The sequence below is a fragment of the Aotus nancymaae genome, unplaced genomic scaffold (assembly GCF_030222135.1).
Source record: "Aotus nancymaae isolate 86718 unplaced genomic scaffold, 86718_ANA_hifiasm-v0.15.2.pri h1tg000009l, whole genome shotgun sequence".
In the NCBI taxonomy this organism is placed as follows: domain Eukaryota; kingdom Metazoa; phylum Chordata; class Mammalia; order Primates; family Aotidae; genus Aotus; species Aotus nancymaae.
Genome location: NW_026988420.1, coordinates 3220711 through 3241263, shown reverse-complemented (window position 1 = coordinate 3241263; position 20553 = coordinate 3220711). Strand labels below are relative to the sequence as shown.

General features: G+C 40.1%; 1 protein-coding gene across 6 annotated transcripts in view; it reads left to right on the top strand.

Moving 5' to 3' along the window:
- The window catches only part of SGCG (sarcoglycan gamma), a 117839-nt gene that overhangs the window by 80202 nt on the left and 17084 nt on the right, over positions 1 to 20553 (top strand). For 3 of the 6 annotated variants that reach the window (XM_021677348.2, XM_064373509.1, XM_021677350.2), the window contains 2 exons: positions 805 to 877; positions 19293 to 19416. In XM_021677348.2, the coding sequence (XP_021533023.2) occupies positions 805 to 877; positions 19293 to 19416 (197 nt within the window). Of the gene's footprint in view, positions 1 to 804; positions 878 to 5898; positions 6864 to 19292; positions 19417 to 19735; positions 20200 to 20553 lie in introns of those variants that run through there. The other 3 variants (XM_064373508.1, XM_012441525.3, XM_012441531.3) reach the window with 3 other exon arrangements.

The following is a 20553-nucleotide window of genomic DNA, read 5'->3' as shown; positions in this document are numbered from 1 at the left end:
GATAAGGGCTTTTTTCCAGTGTGGGTTTTTATCATATCTTCATATTTAAATAAAATTACTAAGGAAGTAGTAATTATAATAACAAAGCTAATATAGTAAGCAATACTGTGGAGAAAATGTGGGGGTACCATGAACTGTAGGGCTGGCTGGGCATAGTGGCTCACACTTATAATCCCAGCACTTTAGGAGGCTGAGGCGATCACCTGAGGTCAGGAGTTAGAAACCAGCCTAGCCAACATGGTGAAACCCTGTGTCTACTAAAAGTACAAAAAAACCAGCCGAGTGTGGTGGTGGGCACCGGTAGTCTCAGCTACTCAGGAGGCTGAAGCAGGAGAATTGCTTGAACCCGGGACGCGGAGGTTGCAGTGAGTGGAGATCGCGTCACTGCAATTCAGCATGGGTGACAGAGCGAGACTGTGTCTTAAAAGAAAAAAATCAGTAACGGTTGCTCACAAGACCTTTTGCCCAGGATAAGGATTTCTCAACACAGAGGCTGGGAACATTTACTCAGGCAATTTTTCTTCAGTATCTAATATTGAAACTACTACAAGTGTTGAATAAAAAATGAACATTTTAACTATTTCAGTATAGAAACTCCACAACTTGCAATGGGTTGTCTCCCTGCAAAGCCATGGCAAGTTGAGGACCCTCTGTATTTCCTAAAGAGGAAAGTGCACAGCGTGAGGATAAATCCTGAGATTTCTGTGGAACCGCAAGAGAGAGAAAAACTGTGTGTTTTTTTTTGTTTCGTTTGGTGCCACGTATTTTACTTCTGCTCCTGATACATCTTTGTTTCTTGCTTAGGGCCTGAAGGGGCTCTTTTTGAACATTCAGTGGAGACACCCCTTGTAGGAGCCGACCCGTTTCAAGACCTTAGGTAAGAATTTTTGTTCAAATATTAACAGCCTCTCCTGTAGAAGACAAGAGGGTGTGTTCTGGAATAATATGTTAGCAGTGACTACTACCTGAGTGTTACTTATCCATCAGGTGTCTTTATTTTCAAGACTTTTCACTTATAACTAGATAGCACTTATTAACATCCAAAGGAGGCCAGGAAGTCCTACTGACTCCACACTTGGTGCCTGTTCACAGCCTCCTCCTCCTCTGTAATCTGCCTCTCATGCTGGTGTCAAAGTGACTTTGTTAAGTGCAAGCTGGTGAAATGCTTCATTGCTCCCACATCACATCAGCCATAGGAAATCCGAAGTGCTCCACTGGGCACTCACAGCCCTTCACAGTCTGGGCTGTGATGGGCGGGACCTCCTCCCCTACCCTGCCGCCCAGACATGACAGGCTCCACCCCCTCTGTGCTTTCACGTTGAGTGTTGCATCTTCCTGGGGTGCCCCCCTCCCCCAGGAGACCTCATGAATGTCTGCTCATCCCTCAAGTGTTAATTGAGATGCTACAGGCTTACCATTCATGTATTTTACAAGCCTGTTATTTTCCCCTGAAAAGTGTCATCATAAGTTTCCCAAAGTTTTTTGCAATTCTTAACACAAAGCATGTGCATATATGTATATATTATGCTGTTCATCTCTACACCATCTGCAAGCAAGGCAAAACCTTTGAACCTTTTAGTGGAAAAGAAAGGTGCCCCTATGTGGCTTTGAAATGTCCAGAAGGCATTCTTGAAAATGTCAGTTTACTTTAAATTTTTAAAAGATACATGCACTGTTAGTAGCAAAAAGAACGTTATAAAAACCAAGTGCACGATAAATCTATATTTGCAAAGTAGTTGGAAATACTTGCTGTTTCTCTTTTTCAATTTGTAGTAACATGCACATAACATAAAATTCACCATTTAACCATTTTTAGTGTACATTTCAGTACTCTTAAGTACATTCATCAAAGAACTGAATCAGCATATAAACAAGCTCTTCTTAAGGAATCAGATACGTTTTCTTTTTTTCCTTGACCTAATACTTCCAGTTCACTTACCCACAATTTTTTCCTAATATACACTATTAGTGATTGCTAGTATTTCATTGATCACTTTATCTTATTTCTCCACAAGAAATAGATATATATATTTACTTCTAGTGACTATAGAATTAAAAATTTTTTTGGATAGAGTCATAATTTTAGGAGAAAACAGTTGATCAAAATGGTATAGTTGTAGTTGCCCTCCAGTGCTAATAGCACACTACAACTTATTCTTCCTATGTAAGTTGTAATTTTGCATCTATTAGTCGGCCCCTTCCTACCCTCTTCTCCTCCCATTATTGTATTTTCAAATAGCTAAAAGAGAGAATTTCAGATGTTCCCAACATAAAGAAATGATAAATGTTTGAAGTGATGAATATGCCAATTGCTCTGATATGATTATTACATATTATATACATGTATCAAAATATCACTCTACTCCATAAGTATGTACATTTATTACATATCCATTAAAAATGGCCACATGGTGGCTCACACCTGTAATCCCAGCACTCTGGGAGGCTGAGGCGGGCAAATCATGAGTTCAAGAGATTTAGACCATCTGACCAACATGGTGAAAAAAGACAAAAAATGCAAAATACTAAAAATACAAAAATTAGCCAGGCATGGTGGTGTGTGCTTGTAGTCCCAGCTACTTGGGAGACTGAGGCAGAAAATCACTTGAACTGGGAGGCAGAGGTTGCAGTGAGCTGAGATTGTACCACTGCACTCCAGCCTGGTGTCAGAGCAAGACTCCAGCTCAAAAAATAATAATAATAATTTTTAAGTGAAAAAAAATCAATATATTAAGATTTTGATAGTAACAAAAAGTAAAATTGTATAAAAGTACATCTCTTAATGAATGGTTGGAACTTTCTTAAAACTATTTGATAGGTCTGCTAATAAATATAGCTTCTTAATAGGAGTCGAAATTTGTGTGAGATACAGCAAGACTTCTTTTCAAACAGCCTGCTTAACCTTTTATTCTTTAATTCCACCTATCCCCATCCTTCTCGTTTCCTTTTCTTCTTTTTGATTTTACTACATGCCCAGGCATGCCACAACACCAGCTCAATTCCTTTCCTTATTTGGGAAAGGGGTGGATCTCTAGTTTGCCACAGATGAGCCCTTTCTTCTCTCCCCTCTCTCCCACCATGCGTCCACCTTATCTAAAAAAGCTTAAATGTTTAGCCAATCGAGTCTACTTTAAATTGTGCAGTCCGACCCCAGCCAATGGGGAGAGGACACAGAGATAGGAGTCGCGTTAGGAATAAAAGTTTCTACTCTCTTTTGTTTGGCGTGCTCTGGTGGCCACCAGCCCTACGAGAGACACTCTTCTGTGCAGAAGTAAATTTGCTTTGCTGAGAAATCCTTTGTCACATGCTTGTTTTTCCTTACGACTCCAAGCTTTATTTCTAACAATTAGGCATCAATATCTTTCCTATTTTTTAAGTAGATGTCCCAAGGAGCCTTGTTCGCATAAATAAGTAGATATGAATTTTTTTATTTTTTAAAAAGTCACTCAATGTTCTGAACCCTTCCCTAAATATACACCATTAAAAGTTATTTGTAATGACTATCAGCTGACAATTCATTAGGTCTTTCTTCAATTTTTGTTGAAAGTAAAGAGTTGGAAACTGTGTAACTTGCCAAATGATTATCTCTGTAATCATTGTCATTCAATTTGTCAATCCTATCACCAATATTTTACATTTTCCCTTGCACATTACTCCTGGAAGTATTTCTACCTCAGGGTAATACATCATAATCGATTCAGAATGAATGAGCATGTCTTTCCATATAAAGTGGGAGAAGGAGATTGTTAAGAAGGATCTGGGAAAGGGAACCCCTGCAAGCTCGCAGCAGGGCAGTTCTGGGCAAGAGTCTTCCTCTGTCCCTCATGAAGTAACTGGAACCAGATGTGCCATCTCTAGTAACCAGGAGAACACTTGACAAATACATGAAACAACCACTTTCAGACACTGGACAACAGGAAGTGCAAAACAAGATAGAAACTAATGAGGTGAGCCCTACACTTGCCCAAGCTCTCTGCTCACAGGCACGTTCAGAATCAAGGCACAGGGCAGGGGAATCCAGTCAGAACTTGGGAACCTCAGGGAACAGAGGAGAAAGAGATCCAAGAGTGGGGAGTGAAGGCTGGTGGAGTCTGGGGCACAGGATCAGAGAAGAAGGCATATGCCAGGAAAGAGCTCCAGAAATCGCATACAGGTCCCTAGGTAGGCACGTATCAGAGGTTTTTCAACTGCTCTCCTATATATGGGCACCTATTTATTTACAATATTTTGTAATTACAATGTGAACAAAATGTGCTTGTACAGGTAAATTTTCATATTGTTGGAGAAATAGCTTCATGGTAAATTCCTGGAAGAGGAATCCATAGGTGAAAAAGATAAATGCATGTATTGTTTACTCAGATCCCCTTCCAGTGACTTCCCCTCTATTGGGGTATACCAATTTGCACACTAGCATTGTTACAATAAAACCTATTTTGCTTTCCCCATAGCTCCCAACACAATGTTCTTTAATTAATCTATTTTAATTTTTGCCAATCTGAAAGGTTAGAAATTATATCTCAATATAGTTTGCATTTCTCTTAATATGAGTGAGGTGGAGCAACTTTTTGTGTTTAAAGGCCACTTTTATATTTCTTTTTGTGAATTATTTGTCTTTTTCTACTTTTTAAAAATATTTTTACTCTCAATTTTTAAGACTTATTTAAATATTGGGGATATTAGCCCTTCATCTCTGATATATGTTTTAAATAATTTTCCCCAGCTTCAGTTGGTTTTTAACTTATTGTACTTTATGCCATGCAAACATTTTAATGCTTATATCCTCATGTTTATTAATCATTTCTTTTATTGTATCTGGATTTTAAGCTTGAAATTAACGTGTTTCTTGCATGGCTTTATCTTTTACAATTAGACCTCTGATCCACTTATTTGTTATTGTGTAAAGTATGGTCCATAAGGTGTGGGGTCTGGTTCTAATTGTATCTTTTCCAATTGGCCAACCAGATATGCCAGCAATGGATTGTTTATTTAAAACCCCTATGATTTGAAATACAACCTTTACCACTACAGTTCTCTATGCTTGGGGCTGTTCCTGCACTTGTTATTCGGCTGCGCTAGTCTCCCCGTTCATCAGCCAGTACTGACTTTGTGAACTAAATGGGCTTTTTTTTTTTTTTTTTTTGAGACAGTCTTGCTCTGTTGCCCAGACTGGAGTGCTGTGGCATTATCTCAGCTCACGGCAATCTCCACCTTCCAGGTTCAAGTGATTCTCCTGCCTCAGCTTCCTGAGTAGCTGGGATTACAGATGCCTGCCACCATGCCTGGCTAATTTTTGTATTTTTTTTGGTAGAGATCAGATTTCACCATGTTAGCCAGGCTGGTCTCGATCTCCTGGCCTCAGGTGATCCACCCACCTCGACCTTTCAAAGTGCTAGGATTATAGGTGTGAGCCACCATGCCCAGCCTGAATAGGCCTTAGAAGTTATTTTCATGTCTGGTAGGACTAACTGTGCACACATGGATTCATGTGTTCACACATACACACACACACACACATGCACACACACACACACACATGACTTTGTGTATCATTGAACATTAGTCTGCCTATTCTTGCCTATGTATTTTTGCATATGAACTTGAGTATTAACTTGCCTAGTTCCAGAAAACTTATCTGTCATTAGGATTACGTTAAGTGTATAAATTCCCTTAGGGAAAACTGACAACTTACTGTGTTGAGTTATCTACCCAAGAATAGGGGGTGTTAAATCTGGAATGTGAAATATGTTATATGAAAAGTAATACTCCAAATGTAAATGTACAGTTGCCCTTTTCAAGAAGGACTTACAAATATATTGGTTCTAATTTTCTTTTAGCTAAAAGGACCTTTTTAAGATTTAATATATTTTCTTAACAAACAAATTTCTGATTCCTTTTAAGATTAACAAATAAGATGAAAAATACGAAACCAAGTTACTGAGACAGAGGTCTTAAGGACGACCAAACTTTTCCAGTTCACTGACTTCTGCAGTAATTAAAAGCCTGAGCCTCCGCTGAAAGACTGAATTGGACAAGTCATAGATGTTTAATCGTAGCCATCTTATCTGAGTGACATTAGTTACCCTATAACGCAGGGTCTTTCACAAATTTCTGTTCATTGCAGTGACCTTCTACTCCCTTTTAGACCTCAGAGATTATTAGTTTATTTTCTGTGAAGTACAGTCTTGATGAGTTTAGAAGATTATTGTATTATTTTTCGTGAGTTAAGCAAGTCATCTTTTTTGAAGACAGAAGCACACTTTTCAGAAACAATGAAATCCCAGGAGTAATTTGGGTGACTGTGGGATGGTGCCAGCATTGACTGTGGGTAGTACTTGGAACTATGCCCTGTTATGCATCTTTTACGAGTGAGGTTATACAGAACCGTATGGTTTTTTTCAGAGTTGTAATAACAGGTGATCTAATTCAAAGGAGAATATTAGAAGTCAGTATGCATGCATGGGAAAAGAAATATAGGGCAATAATGTTCATATCAATGTATCAGACTATGTCTGCATTTAAAACCATAGATTCCATAAATTCAAGGGAAATACTTGAATTTCAAAGCTCGTGATTGTCATAAATCATAAAGAATATTATAAATAAATATATAACTATTAAAATGCAGGCATTTATTGTGTAAATACAATTACATATACACAATGTCTTTGCATAGTTCAGTAGTAAACCAAAACACAAGTTTTTATTTACAAAAAACGTTCAGAAAAGAAGTGAGAAAATAAAAATAAAAACCTTCATATGGATCCCTATGAATGTCAATGTTGTTACACTTAGGTGGTGGTCAAGTCTAACAAGAAGTGGATTGCTGGCCGGGCGCGGTGGCTCACGCCTGTAATCCCAGCACTTTGGGAGGCCGAGGCGGGTGGATCATGAGGTCAAGAGATCGAGACCATCCTGGTCAACATGGTGAAACCCCGTCTCTACTAAAAATACAAAAAATTAGCTGGGCACGATGGCGCGTGCCTGTAATCTCAGCTACTCAGGAGGCTGAGGCAGGAGAATTGCCTGAACCCAGAAGGCGGAGGTTGCGGTGAGCTGAGATCGCGCCATTGCACTCCAGCCTGGGTAACAAGAGCGAAACTCCGTCTCAAAAAAAAAAAAAAAAAAAAAAGTGGATTGCTGAAGATCATGAATGCTTCGTTTGTTAATCATGTATTTACAGACACTGATCTTTTTCTGGAGAGTATTTGACCAGTTTGAAAGTTAACTTATCCTTGTAGTATTCTATGAAAATAAACTTTCAGGAACTTGTTTTAAAAACCAGTGCTTGGGCACTAAGGAGGGAGTGAGTTCTTTCAAAAACATTTTTGTTTCTGTGTTCAGGTCTTTAAGCAGACAAGAAGTTATTTTTCATGTGGATGTGAAGTAGGCAAATAATTTTCTTTTGTTTTCTGAGGGAGGATACCTAGTTGTCTTAAAAATCAGTCTATTCCTTGTTTATCTGTACTGCTATTTTTGTCATATATAAAGGTATTTTTAATAGGTGCCCTATTCTTGTTCATTGCTCTGGCTTTTTTCTTCTTAAGCCAATTGTACAATGTATCTGGTCTCTGCTAGGGCAAGTGTCCCCACCATGTCTTCTTCAGAGTTGTTGTATTGACTGTTTTTATACGTTTATTTTTCACGTCATTGTTGGTTTTCTCTTTTTTCTTTTTTTTTTTTGTTTTTGAGATGAAGTCTCATCTGTCACCTAGGCGGGAGTGCAGTGGCATGATCTCGACTCACTGCAGCCTCCATCTCCTGGGTTCAAGCGATTCTCCCACTTCAGCCTTCTGAGTAGCTGGTATTACAGATGTGTGCCACCACGTCAGGCTAATTTTTGTATTTTTGTAGAGACTGTGTTTCATCCTGTTGGCCAGGCTGGTCTCGAACTCCTGACCTCAAGTGATTTGTCCACCTTGGCCTCCCAGAGTGCTGAGATTACAGATGTAAGCTACTGTGCCTGGCCTATTTTTCATGTAAATTTTAAAATCAATTTTTCAGGTTTTATGAAAAACTTGTTTTTTTCATTGGAATTATATTGAATTCATATCTTTATAATAATGAATTCTCTTGTCTATAAATATGTATATCTCTTTATTCACAGTCTTCTTTTATGCCCTTAATATTTTGTGATATTCTTAGGTTTGGCCCATAACTGTTAGAATTCATTACCAGGGTGTTCATAGTTTTTGTTTCTATTGAGAATGGGTTCTATTTTCCACTACACTTTCAAAGTGATTATTATTGATTTTTGCATGGTAGTTTTTAACCCAGAAACTTTATTGATCATTGTTATTAGTTTATATATATTAATACATACATATGCTGAGAGAGAGCGAGAAAAAGAGAAAGAGGAAGATGAGGTCTTGTTATATTGTCCAGGCTGGCCTTGAACTCCTGGGCTCAAATGATCCTTCTGCCTCAGCCTCCCAAGTAGCTGGGAATAAAAAAAGAAGTCATCCCTTTTATTACTATACTTCTCAAATTCCTGTTTCATGAATTTGGCTGGGACCTCCAGTAAATGTTGTCTAGAAAGAGTAATGATGGACATCTGTGTTTACTTCCTCACTTTGAGAAACGCTTCTAAATTTTTTTAAATTAGATGATGTCTGCTGCTATAGGTTTTTGGTAAGTAGTAATACCTATTATCAAATTAAGAAAGTTCTGTTTTGGTCTAAGTTCCCCCCTCTCCTTTTTCTTTGAAACAGCGTGTGTAAGAACAATAAAAGTTTGGTGTAAACTCATCTATGAGATGAAAGAACCAGTACATTTTGGGCCAGTTGGATTTTTTCCACTTCAATTTATTTAATGAAGTTCCTCTTTTCAAGTTTTCTGTCTTCAGGTCCACTTTGGTTCTTTCTTTGCTAGAAATTTTTTCTTGTTACTCATTATGGTCTTACAATTATTCATAAATTTTTATGGTAAAAGTGTGTTATCTTTTGCTTTAATGCAAGGTTTGTATGGTTGCGGCTGCTAGGTTAATTTTACAAATTACGTTGCTAACATCTTCTATATACTTACTATTTTTGTCTTCTTTATTTATCAGTTTCTTGCTGAGGCTTATTAAAACTTCCACTATAATTTTGGTATTGTTAATTTTTTTCTTTCACTTTAATATTTGATGCATATAAGTCCCTGCTTAATCTTCTTATGAATTGTTTCTTTTAATCATAAGTGATGTTACCCTTCTTCCCTTACTTTGTCTGATATTACAGTTGCTATACCTGGTCCTACTTTCTTTTGCACTGATTTACCTTTTCCAAATATTTTATTTTCAATACTTTTGCAACATTATGTTTCAGTTGTTTCTCTCTGGAAAAGTTTTTGGTTTGAGATTTTCTTTTAATGGGTTAATTTAGCCCATTTATATTTATGAAGATTACTAGTTTATTTGCCACTTTTCTATCATTTTGTTTTATTTACCACACTTTTTCTTTTCATTTTTTCTCCTTCTGTTCGATTAATAAACTTTTCCTTCTCTCCACCTATATTTCCCTCTAATTGTTCTATATTTCTTCTTTTAATGATTGTCTTATGTGTTTATATGCACAGAGACACATTAACACTTGTCAACCAAGTCTACATCAATACCAATTTCTTCCCAAATAATATTTTGCCTCAGCCTCCCAAGTAGCTGGGACTACAAGCGTGCGCCACCACACCCAGCTAATTTTTGTATTTTTACAAAATACCATGTTGACCAGGATGGTGTCGATCTCTTGACCTCATGATCCACCCGCCTCAGCCTCCCAAAGTGCTGGGATTATAGGTGTGAGCCACCGCGCCTGGCCCCAAATAACATTTTTTAAAAGTCACTTCCATCCAAACTTCCCTTTCCATGTGGTTTTATTTCAGCATTGCTTTTACTTATCTCCCTGCTGTATTTTTTCAGGCCATACCTACTTAGCTTTACCAACACATTTTTTAATGGCCATCGCTTCTTCTTGGACGCATTCTTTTCTTCTTATTTTAATTTCCATAAGTACTTTTTTTGGTGAAGATCTATAAATAGTACATTTGTTCCCTGTGTCTGAAATGTCCGATTTCCTTTATAGTCGAGTGCTGGTCAGGGCTGAGCTATTTCTATATAGGCTGACAATAATTTTACACCAGCACTGTAAATATATTACTCGTTTGATTCTTTAGAGACAATCTGATTTTCATTTGGAATTATTTTAAGATTTTCTTGTTAATCTTGACGATCTGCAGTTTCACTATGACGTATCTGTATGTGTTAGTTTATACTTGGGTATTGGTGAAGTTCTTCAGTTCTTTGGTTTGAGAAACTCACATTCTTTGTCAATTCTGGGAAATGTTAGCCATGGTTCTTCACATGTATGTCTTCCTCATTCTCTAGAGGGTAGAGAGAGGTTTTGTCACTTGCAGTCTGTGGACCCATGAAGAGACCTTTTCACTGGGGAGGTGGGGAGCTGCCTCCTTCCCCTTGATAAGCAGGGGAAAGTCACTTTTCTTCAGCCTTCATCTATGAGGTGTCCAACTACTCTGTAGGACAGCTGGCTTGGTGCTTGGCACGTTGCCCTAGGGTAGAAATGAGGGCAGAGTGGAGCTGACATACACTATGGTGTTCAACAAGGAGTCAGCCTCTGATCCCAGACACCTCGCGTGCATATTAAAAGTTTATTAATCCAACGAAGGAGAGAAAGAAGAAGCACAATAAATCAAACAAAATGATAGAAATGTGGCGAATAAACCAGTAACCATGATAAATATATTGGAATGATAGCCACTGCAGGCTGGGAGGATAAGGTGGTGAGGGATGAGGCATCACGTAACGGGTACGATGCACGCCATTTGTGCAGTGCTTACACTGAAAGTCTGGACTTTGCCTCTATGTAATATATCCACGTAACAAAACTACACTTGTACCCCCTAAATCTATACACAGTTTGAAACCGTACTGATAAACACAGAGGTTTTCTTTTATATTAAATTGTTTTTCCAAATGTGACATTTGAAAAAAAAAAGATGGCTCCAAAAACATGTATTAGGTAATATTAGGAAATTTCTAAAGAAACACAAAATCATGTTCAGTTTAGTCTTAGTGCTGAGTACGTTTATTAGATTTCAACCTTTTGAAAACTGGAAATTTTTATATGGTATATAAGGTGAGTTACCCATTCTTCAGCCATTGATAATCCTCTGAACTGTTTTCTGAAAATAAAAGATTAGGTTTTCTTATTATACTTGTATTCATGCTTCCTGGTCTCTCATCTTATTTGTAAAATTTGAGCTTAATAAGAGCCTGAAAAAAGCTTTAAATATTTAGGCTTTTGTTCATATTTTTCAGTAACTCTTCTTCTTCTTTTTTTTTTTTTTTTTTTTTTTTTGAGATGGAGTCTCACTCTGTCATCCAGACTGGAGTGCAGTGGCACAATCTCAGCTTACTGCAGTCTCTGCCTCCTGGGTTCAAGCAATTCTCCTGCCTCAGCCTCCCAGGGAATACAGGCACCCACCATCATGCCTGACTTATTTTTGTATTTTTAGTAGAGACAGGGTTTCACCATATTGTCCATGCTGGTCTCGAACTCCTGACCTCAATTGATTCACCCACCTCAGCCTCCCAAAGTGCTTGGATTACAGGCGTGAGCCACAGAGCCTGGCCTTCTCTTTTTTAAAAAATGACTTTAACATGACATGAGCAATAACTATTAAGGTCATACATGACTGACTAGTCATAGTCTATAAACGCAATTAAAAATGAATACAGGGTAAACTTTGGAAAATGACTGACTTCTATTTATTTTTATTTAAAAAGGAGCACAACTTAAAACTCACCTGCTTTGTAGCAGCTCAGTACCATAGAAAAAATAATACTCCTGCCTCTGCAATCAAATCACCTTAATTGTATTTTTTATAACAGCAATTGTGATGGTTAATACTGAGTGTCAAGTTGATTGGACTGATGGATACAAAGTATTGATCCTGGGTATGTTGGTGAGGGTGCTACCAAAGGAGATTATCATTGGAGTCAGTGGGCTGGGGAAGGCAGATCCATCCTTAATTGGGTGGGCACCATCTAATCAGCTGCCAGCAAATATAAAGCAGGCAGGAAAACTTGAAAAGGAGAGACTGGGTTAGGCTCCCAGCCTACATCTTTATTCCATGCTGGACACTTCCTGCCCTCTAACATTGGGCTCCAAGTTCCTCAATTTTGAGACTCGGACTGGCTCTCCTTGCTGCTCAAGCTTGCAAACAGCCTATTGTGGGACCTTGTGATCATGTGAATTAATACTTAATAAACTCCCATATATATATATATATATATATACACACACACACACACACACCTTACATATGTATGTATATGTATATGTGTATGTGTGTGTGTGTGTGTGTGTGTATCTCCTATTAGTTCAGTCGGAACCCTAACTAATACAGATTTTAATACCAGAAGTGGTTCTAAAGGAACAGAATATTAAGGATGGAGTTATTTATTGCTTTTTGCTTCCACAAGACATCACACTGGTTTACTACATTGATGACATTATGCTGATTGGGTCCAGTGAGCAAGAAGTGGCAAACACACTGGACTTATTGGTGAAACATTTGTGTGCCAGAGGATGGGAAATAAATCCAGCTAAAATTCAGGGGCCTTCTGAAAGTCTACCTCAGTAAAATTTCTAGGGGTCCAGTGATGTGGGGTCTGTCAAGATATTCCTTATAAGGTGAAGGATAACTTGCTGCATTTGGCCCTGCCTGCAACCAAGGAAGAGGCACAATGCCTACTTGGCCTATTTGGATTTTGGAGGCAACACATTTCTCATTTGGGTGTGTTACTCCAGCTCATTTATCGAGTGATCAGAAAGGCTGCCAGTTTTGAGGGGGGTCCAGAACAGGAGAAGGCTCTGCCACAGGTCCAGGCTGCTGTGCCGGTTGCTCTGCCACTTGGGCCATATGACCCAGCAGATCCAATAGTGCCTGAGGTGTCAGTGGCAGATAGCGATGCTGTTGAGAGCCCTTGGCAGGCCCCCATAGGTGAATTACAGCAGAGGCCTCTAGGATTTTGGAGCAAGGCCCTGCCATCTTGTGCAGATAACTACTCTCCTTTTGAAAGACAGCTCTTGACCTGTTACTGGGCTTTGGTGGAAATTGAACGTTTGACTATGGGTCATCAAGTCACCATGCAACCTGAACTGCCTGTCATGAACTGGGGGCTTTTTGACCCATCTAGCCATAAAGTGGGTCACGCACAGCAGCATTCCATCATCAAATGGAAGTGTTGTATATGCCATCGTGCTCAAGCAGGTCCTAAAGGCACAAGTAAGTTACATGAGGAAATGGCTCAAATGCCAATGGGTCTCCACTCTTGCCACCCTGCGTTGTCTCCCCCAGGCCTCATGGGGAGTGCCCTGTGATCAGGGGACAGAGGAAGAGAAGACTGATTCACAGATGGTTCTGCATGATATGCAAGCAGCACACAAAAGTGGACAGCTGTAGCACTGTAGCCCCTAGCACTATAGTCCCTTTCTAGGACATCCCTGAAGGACAGCAGTGAAGGGAAACCTTCCCAGCGGGCAGAACTTTGAGCAGTGTACCTGGCTGTGCACTTTGCCTGGAAGGAGAAATGGCCAGATGTGTAATTATATACTGAATCATGGGCTGTAGTCAGTGGTTTGGCTGGATGGTCAGGGACTTGGAAGAAGCATGATTGGAAAATTGGTGACAAAGAAATTTGAGGAAGAGATATGTGGATGCACCTCTCTGAGTGATCGAAAACTGTGAAGATATTTGTATCCCATGTGAGTGCTCCCCAACAGGTGACCTCAGCAGAGGAGGGATTTTAATAATCAAGTGGTTACGGTGACCTGTTCTGCGGACACCACTCAGTCTTTCTCCAGCCACCCCTGTCATCGTCCAACGGGACCATGAACAAAGTGGCCATGGTGGCATGGATGGAGGTTATGCATGGGCTCAGCAACATGGACTTCCACTCACCAAGGCTGACTTGGCTACAGCCACGACTGAGTGCCCATTTCGCCAGCAGCAGAGATCAACACTGAGCCCTCAATATGGCACCATTCCTCTGGGTGATCAGCCAGCTACCTGGTGACAGGTTGATTATATTGGACCTCTTCCATCTCATGGAAAGAGCAGAGGTTTGTCCTCACTGGAATAGACACTTACTCTGGATGTGGATTTGCCTATCCTGCACGCAATGCTTCTGCCAAGACTACCATCCGTGGACTCATGGAATGCCTTATCCACCATCATGGTATTCCACACAGCATTGCCTATGACCAAGGCACTCACTTTGCGGCTGAAGAAATGCAGCAGTGGGCTCATGCTCATGGAATTCACTGGTGTTACCATGTTCCCCATTATTCTGAAGCTGTTAGATGTAGAAAGGTGACATGACCTTTTGAAGTCACAATTACAGTGCCACCTAGGTGACAATACTTTGCAAGGCTGGTGCAAAGTTCTCCAGAAGGCTGTGTATACTCTGAATCAGTGTCCAATATGTGGTACTGTTTCTCCCATAGCCAGGATTCACGGGTCCAGGAATCAAGGGGTGGAAGTGGAAGTGGCACCACGCACCATCACCCCTAGTGATCCTCTAGCAAAATGTTTGCTTCCTGTTCCCACGACGTTACATTCTGCTGACCTAGAGGTCTTAGTTCCAGAGGGAGGAACGCTGGCACCAGGAGACACAACAATCCCATTAAACGAAGTTAGGATTGCCACCCGGACACTTGGGGCTCATCCTACCTTTAAGTCAACAGGCTAAGAAGGGAGTTACAGTGTTGGCTGGGGTGACTGACCCAGACTATCAAGATGAAATTAGTGTACTACTCCAAAATGGAGGTAAGGAAGAACATGCATGGAATACAGGAGATTCATTAGGGTGTCTCTTAGTATTACCACGCCTGGAATTAAGGTCAATGGGAAACTGCAACAGCCCAATACAGGCAGGACTACAAATGTTCCAGACCCCTCAGGAATGAAGGTTTAGGTCACTCCACCAGGAAAAAACCAGGACCTGCTGAGGTGCTTGCTGAAGGCAAAGGGAACACAGAATGGGCAGTAGAAGAAGGTCATCATCAATACCAGCTACGACCACGTGGCCAGCTACAGAAACGGGGACTGTAATTGTCATGAGTATTTTCTCCTTTTTTTTTTTTTTTTTTGCTAAAAATATGTTTGTGCATGTATACACTTGTACTAAGAAAATATCTTTCTATCCTTTTCCTTTATCATATGACATAAGATTTATTGATTGCATATCAGCGTTTAAGTATTGTTAACTTTATGTAATAGTATTTGGATTGGGGATTGGTGCATTTCCAGTTTTACAAAGAATAGTTGTATTATGTTAGGTGTAATTATGACCTTATTATCTTTTTTTTTTTCTTTTTTCAGACAGAGTCTCACTCTGTTGCCCAGGCTGGAGTGCAGTGGCGCGATCTTGGCTCACTGCTACCTCCACCTCCCAGGTTCAAGCAATTCTCCTGTCGTAGTCTCCCAAGTAGCAGGGACTATAGGCGCGTGCCACCACACCCCACTAATTTTTTATTTTTAGTAGAGATGGGGTTTCACCACATTGGCCAGGCTGGTCTCGAACTCCTGACCTCAAGTGATCCTTTCACCTCAGCCTCCCAAAGTGCTGGGATAACAGGCATGAGCCACAACACCTGGCGACATTATTATCTTTATTTGAAGATTCTGTATGATCTCAGGAGATGTGTATGGGTTCAAGTTGACAAGGGGTGGATTTGTGATGGTTAATACTGAGTGTCAACTTGATTGGGATTGAAGGATACCAAGTATTGGTCCTGGGTGTGTCTGTGAGGCTGTTGCCAAAGGAGATGAACATTGGAGTCAGTGGGCTTGGAAAGGCAGACCCACCCTTAACTGGGTGGGCACCATCTAATCAGCGGCCAGCGAATATAATGCAGGCAGAAAAATGTGAAGAGGCTCCCAGCCTATATCTTTCTGCCATGCTGGACTCTTCCTGCCCTCGAACACTGGACTCTGAGTTCTTCAGTTTTGAGACTCGGACTGGCTCTCCTTGCTTCTCAAGCTTATAGACGGCCTATTGTGGGGCCTTGTGATCTTGTAAGTTAAAACTTAGTAAATTCCCCTTTATATATATACTCCACAATGGAGGTAAGGAAGACTGTGCATGGAATACAGGAGATCCATTAGGGTGCCTGTAATCTCAAAATATATATATCCTATTAGTTCTGTCCCTCTAGGGAACCTTGACTAATACACCAGTCAACTGTGAGATCTCTCAAAGTCAACTTCCAAGTCTTTTGTGTACATCTTTAATTGAAGTAATGAGAAGAAAGAATCAAATTCTGAAAGCAAAGTCAGTGTCTTATGTTCTAAGAAGAGAACTGTTGTGATGTGACCTAAATATTTGATATGAAAGATATATATTTATATATAATATATATTTAATATTACATGCACACACACACATAAGCATTTGGATATATTTCTGTGACACTGTTCAAAACTCTTACTTTTCATTGAAGTCATATACAAATATTTATATATTTACATATTCAAAAAGAGGGTATTTAGATATCTAACTGGCAAACTAAAATATAACAAAGACAGAAAACAAGTTATTTTGTATGTGAGTACTATTCAGTGTGTTAATGGAAATGTATGCTTCAGAGCAATCTTAGCCTTTTTGTAAAATATGTCTCAATCTAGGTTGAACTGAAATTTCTCATCTCCAAGTCTAGAAATAATGCAAAAGGTAAGAAGTTTGCTCTACTAGCAGCGTCATATTATAACATGATTAAAAACTTGTAAATTACCAGGTTGAGGTCATTTTGTTGTCGTTTAATGACTGATCTTGGAAACAGACTGACTTTCACAAGGATCTTCTAGGTCACAGATGGTTTGCCTGAAATGGACCAGGCTTAAAAGGTGCTTCTGTATTCTTCCTTCCTTTCCTTCCTCCATGCAGGAAAAATGTAGACAATTATCTGAAGTCAAAATAGCAAAGTGAGGCCAGATACGGTGGCTCATGCCTGTAATCCCAGCACTTTGGGAGGCCCAGGCAGGTGGATCATGAGGTCAGGAGTTCAAGACCAGCCTGGCCAAGATGGCGAAACCCCATCTCTACTAAAAATACAAAAATTAGCCAGGCACAGTGGCAGCACCTGTAATCCCAGCTACTTGGGAGGCTGAGGCAGGAGAATCGCTTGAACCCGGGAGGCAGAGGTTGCAGTGAGCCAAGATCACACCAACTGCACTCTAGTCTGGGCAACAGAGCAAGACTCCATATATATATATATATATATATATATATATATATACACACACATATATATATATACACACATATACATACACACATACATATACATATATATGTAGCAAACTGGGCAGGCAGTCAGCTAGACCACGCACATGGAGCTGTACCAAAGTGTTCCCCAGCCTAACTTGACCAATACTTTCCATAAATGTCTCTAAGATTTTTCTCATACTCAAGGTAAGACTTCAAAATGTATAGCAGGTCTAACTTTACATGCTCAGAAAATGAAACTTTATCTTCTATAACAAATAGTGATAGACCAAAAAAATTCACCAATACAAGGGAGCAATTTATCAGATGTAAAAAGTCTGTCAAATAAATGTTCCGTCAATTTAAGTGCAGATTCGTTAACAAGGTACTTCTCTCTTAAGCAACTTCCTTTCTCTCTGCTCCTTGCCCCTCTCCTCCCATTAAACCCCAGCCCATAGTGGGTGGGATTTCCTAATTACTTATCTTTTTCTGTTTCTTCTGCTTCCTACTGCTCTTTAAGCATTTCTTTGAAATCAGCCTTTCAAACTTTGGGCTGAGCAGCTGAAAAGTGTTTCAAATGATCACATTGTGCCATCTGGTGGAAATACAGCCTTTTCCAGGCAGAGGCAAGTAAGATAGTTCCTCTGGCTCTTACATTCCTGGTTCTCTTCCTTTATTTGGCTTAACCACAAGGAGATTCTGATAAATTTTACAAAACCGAAGCCAGCTGAGGCCAACCTCCCTCCTTTCAGTTCTATCAGTTCAGTATTTTTTCCAAAAGAAATCTTTCCATTTGCCCTGTAATCTTTCTAAATTAAGAAAAAATAAAAAATAAAAAAGGACCAGCCAGGCACAGTACCTCACTCCTGTAATCCCAGCATTTTGGAAGGCCAAGGCGGGCAGATCACCTGAGGTTGGGAGTTCGAGACCAACCTGACCAACATGGAGACACCCCATATCTACAAAAAATACATAATTAGCCAGGCGTGGTAGTGCCTGTCCTGTGATCCCAGCTACTCAGGAGGCTGAGGCAGGAGAATCACTTGAACCCGGGGTGTGCAGTTTGCGGTGAGCCAACATCATACCATTGCCCTCCAGCCTGAGCAACAAGAGTGAAACTCCATAAAAAAAAAACAAAAAAAAAAAACCTAACCAACTTATATTCTGTCTCATGAACATGTGGAAAATGCATGTATTGTCCTTAAATCTATCTTTTTTTCCTAAATAAATTGGTGTTTTAACTAAAAAAAAAAAACAAGCCGTCACAGCTACTTGAGAGGCCAAGGCAGGAGGATCTCGAGCCCAGGAGCTCAAGGCTGCAATGCGGCATGATCACATCTCTAAAGAGCCACTGAGCTCTAGCCGGCGACATAATGAAAATAATTTTGTATAGTTATTCATAAATGGCATTTTCTTCTGAAATAGTATGCCAGAGTACTTAACCATGCCATCGGAAACTGCTACATGCATGGGATTGGGACTGCTTTTTTTTTTTTTTTTTTTTGAGACAGAGTCTCACTCTGTAGCCCAGGCTGGAGTAAAGTGACGCGATCTCTGCTCACTGTAACCTCCGCCTCCCAGGTTCAAGTGATTCTCCTGCCTCAGCCTCCTGAGTAGCAGGGATTACAGATATGACATCACGCCTGGCTAGTTTTTGTATTTTTAGTAGACATGGGGTTTCACCATGTTGGTCAGGCTGGTCTCGAACTCCTGACCTTGTGATCCACCCACTTCAGCCTCCCAAAGTGCTGGGATTACAGGCTTGAGCCACCGCACCCGGCCAGGACTGCCTAATGTTTTTATCAGCTTTTAGAGGATACTAATCTCATAGATTTTCACTGATATAAAGTCTATTTCTTATTTCACATTATTTCTGGATTTATCAATGAATAATGCACACTATGTCACCATTTGAGACTGACTTGAAGATTTATATACCTTACTACTATATTTTCCATGCTAAGTTGAGGGATTGCTGGAGTGGTTTTATTTAATACTGTTTTTCCTTTGCCTCTTTTCCTCATCTCAGATTAGAATCCCCCACCCGGAGTCTAAGTATGGATGCCCCAAGGAGGGTGCATATTCAAGCTCACGCTGGGAAAATCGAGGTGCTTTCTCAAATGGATATTGTTTTTCATAGTAGTGATGGAATGGTGAGTTCACAGATCAGCCTCCTACTGTGTGTCCTGATGCTATCCCTGAGTATCATGTCTGTAAAGCTATCAGTATTAAATTTCTATTAGTTTGTAGGAAAACATTATGAGGTCATAGAGTAGCAATGTACAAGGCAAGTGAAAGACAGTTTAGCATTGAAAGAAGGGCCAAGGAAGGCTAAAATTCTTCTGTACTAGATCCACACAACTTTCTTTGACTGACATTTGTGCTATCAAGTGACTTGTTATTTTCAAGTTGGAAAAAACACACTACAGACATTCAGAGTTTACAGAGAATGTTTATTTTGCCATTTCCTAGGGATCCAGCTTCTCTGGGGATGGCTGTCACCCAGCCAACAACCACTGTCACCTTTCATTGCCCAGAGTGCTGCGCTTAAGCTGCATTTCCAGTTTAAATGAAAATGGAAGATGAAAAATAAGTGTTTTTTTCAAAGTCAACTACAATAAAGATAAAACCTGGGACTTCAAGCCTAGAAATACAGTTGTACCCCTTTATGGACAGGGAATATGTTCCAAGACCCCTAGTGGAAGCCTAAAAACACAGTACTGAACCCTGCATACACTCTGTGTTTTCCTGGGCAAACATACTATGCTGAAGTTTAACTTAGAAATCAGGCTCAGTGAGATATTAAGAACAATGATTGGCTGGGCACAGTGGCTCACGCCTGTAATCCCAGCACTTTGGGAGGCTGAGGCAAGCAGATCATCTAAGGTCAAGAGTTCGAGACCAGCCTGGCCAACATGGAGAAACCCCGTCTCTACTAAAAATACAAAAAAAATTAGCCGGGCATGGTGGCACATGCCTATAATCCCAGCTACTCAGGAGGCTGAGGCAGGAGAATCACTTGAACCTGGGAGGCGGAGGTTGTGGTGAGCCAAGATCATCTCATTGCACTCCAGCCTGGGCAACAAGAGCAAAACTCCGTCTCAAAAAAAAAAAAAATGGAGTGATTATAACAATATGCCAGCATCACTGCTCTTGTGCTTTGGAGCCATTATTAAGTAAAATAATGGTGACTTGAACACAAGCACCACAATAACTTAACAGTGGATCTTACCATGGAGACGGCTCCTCAGTGATTGACAGGCTGGGAGCGTGACAGCGTGGAGATGCTG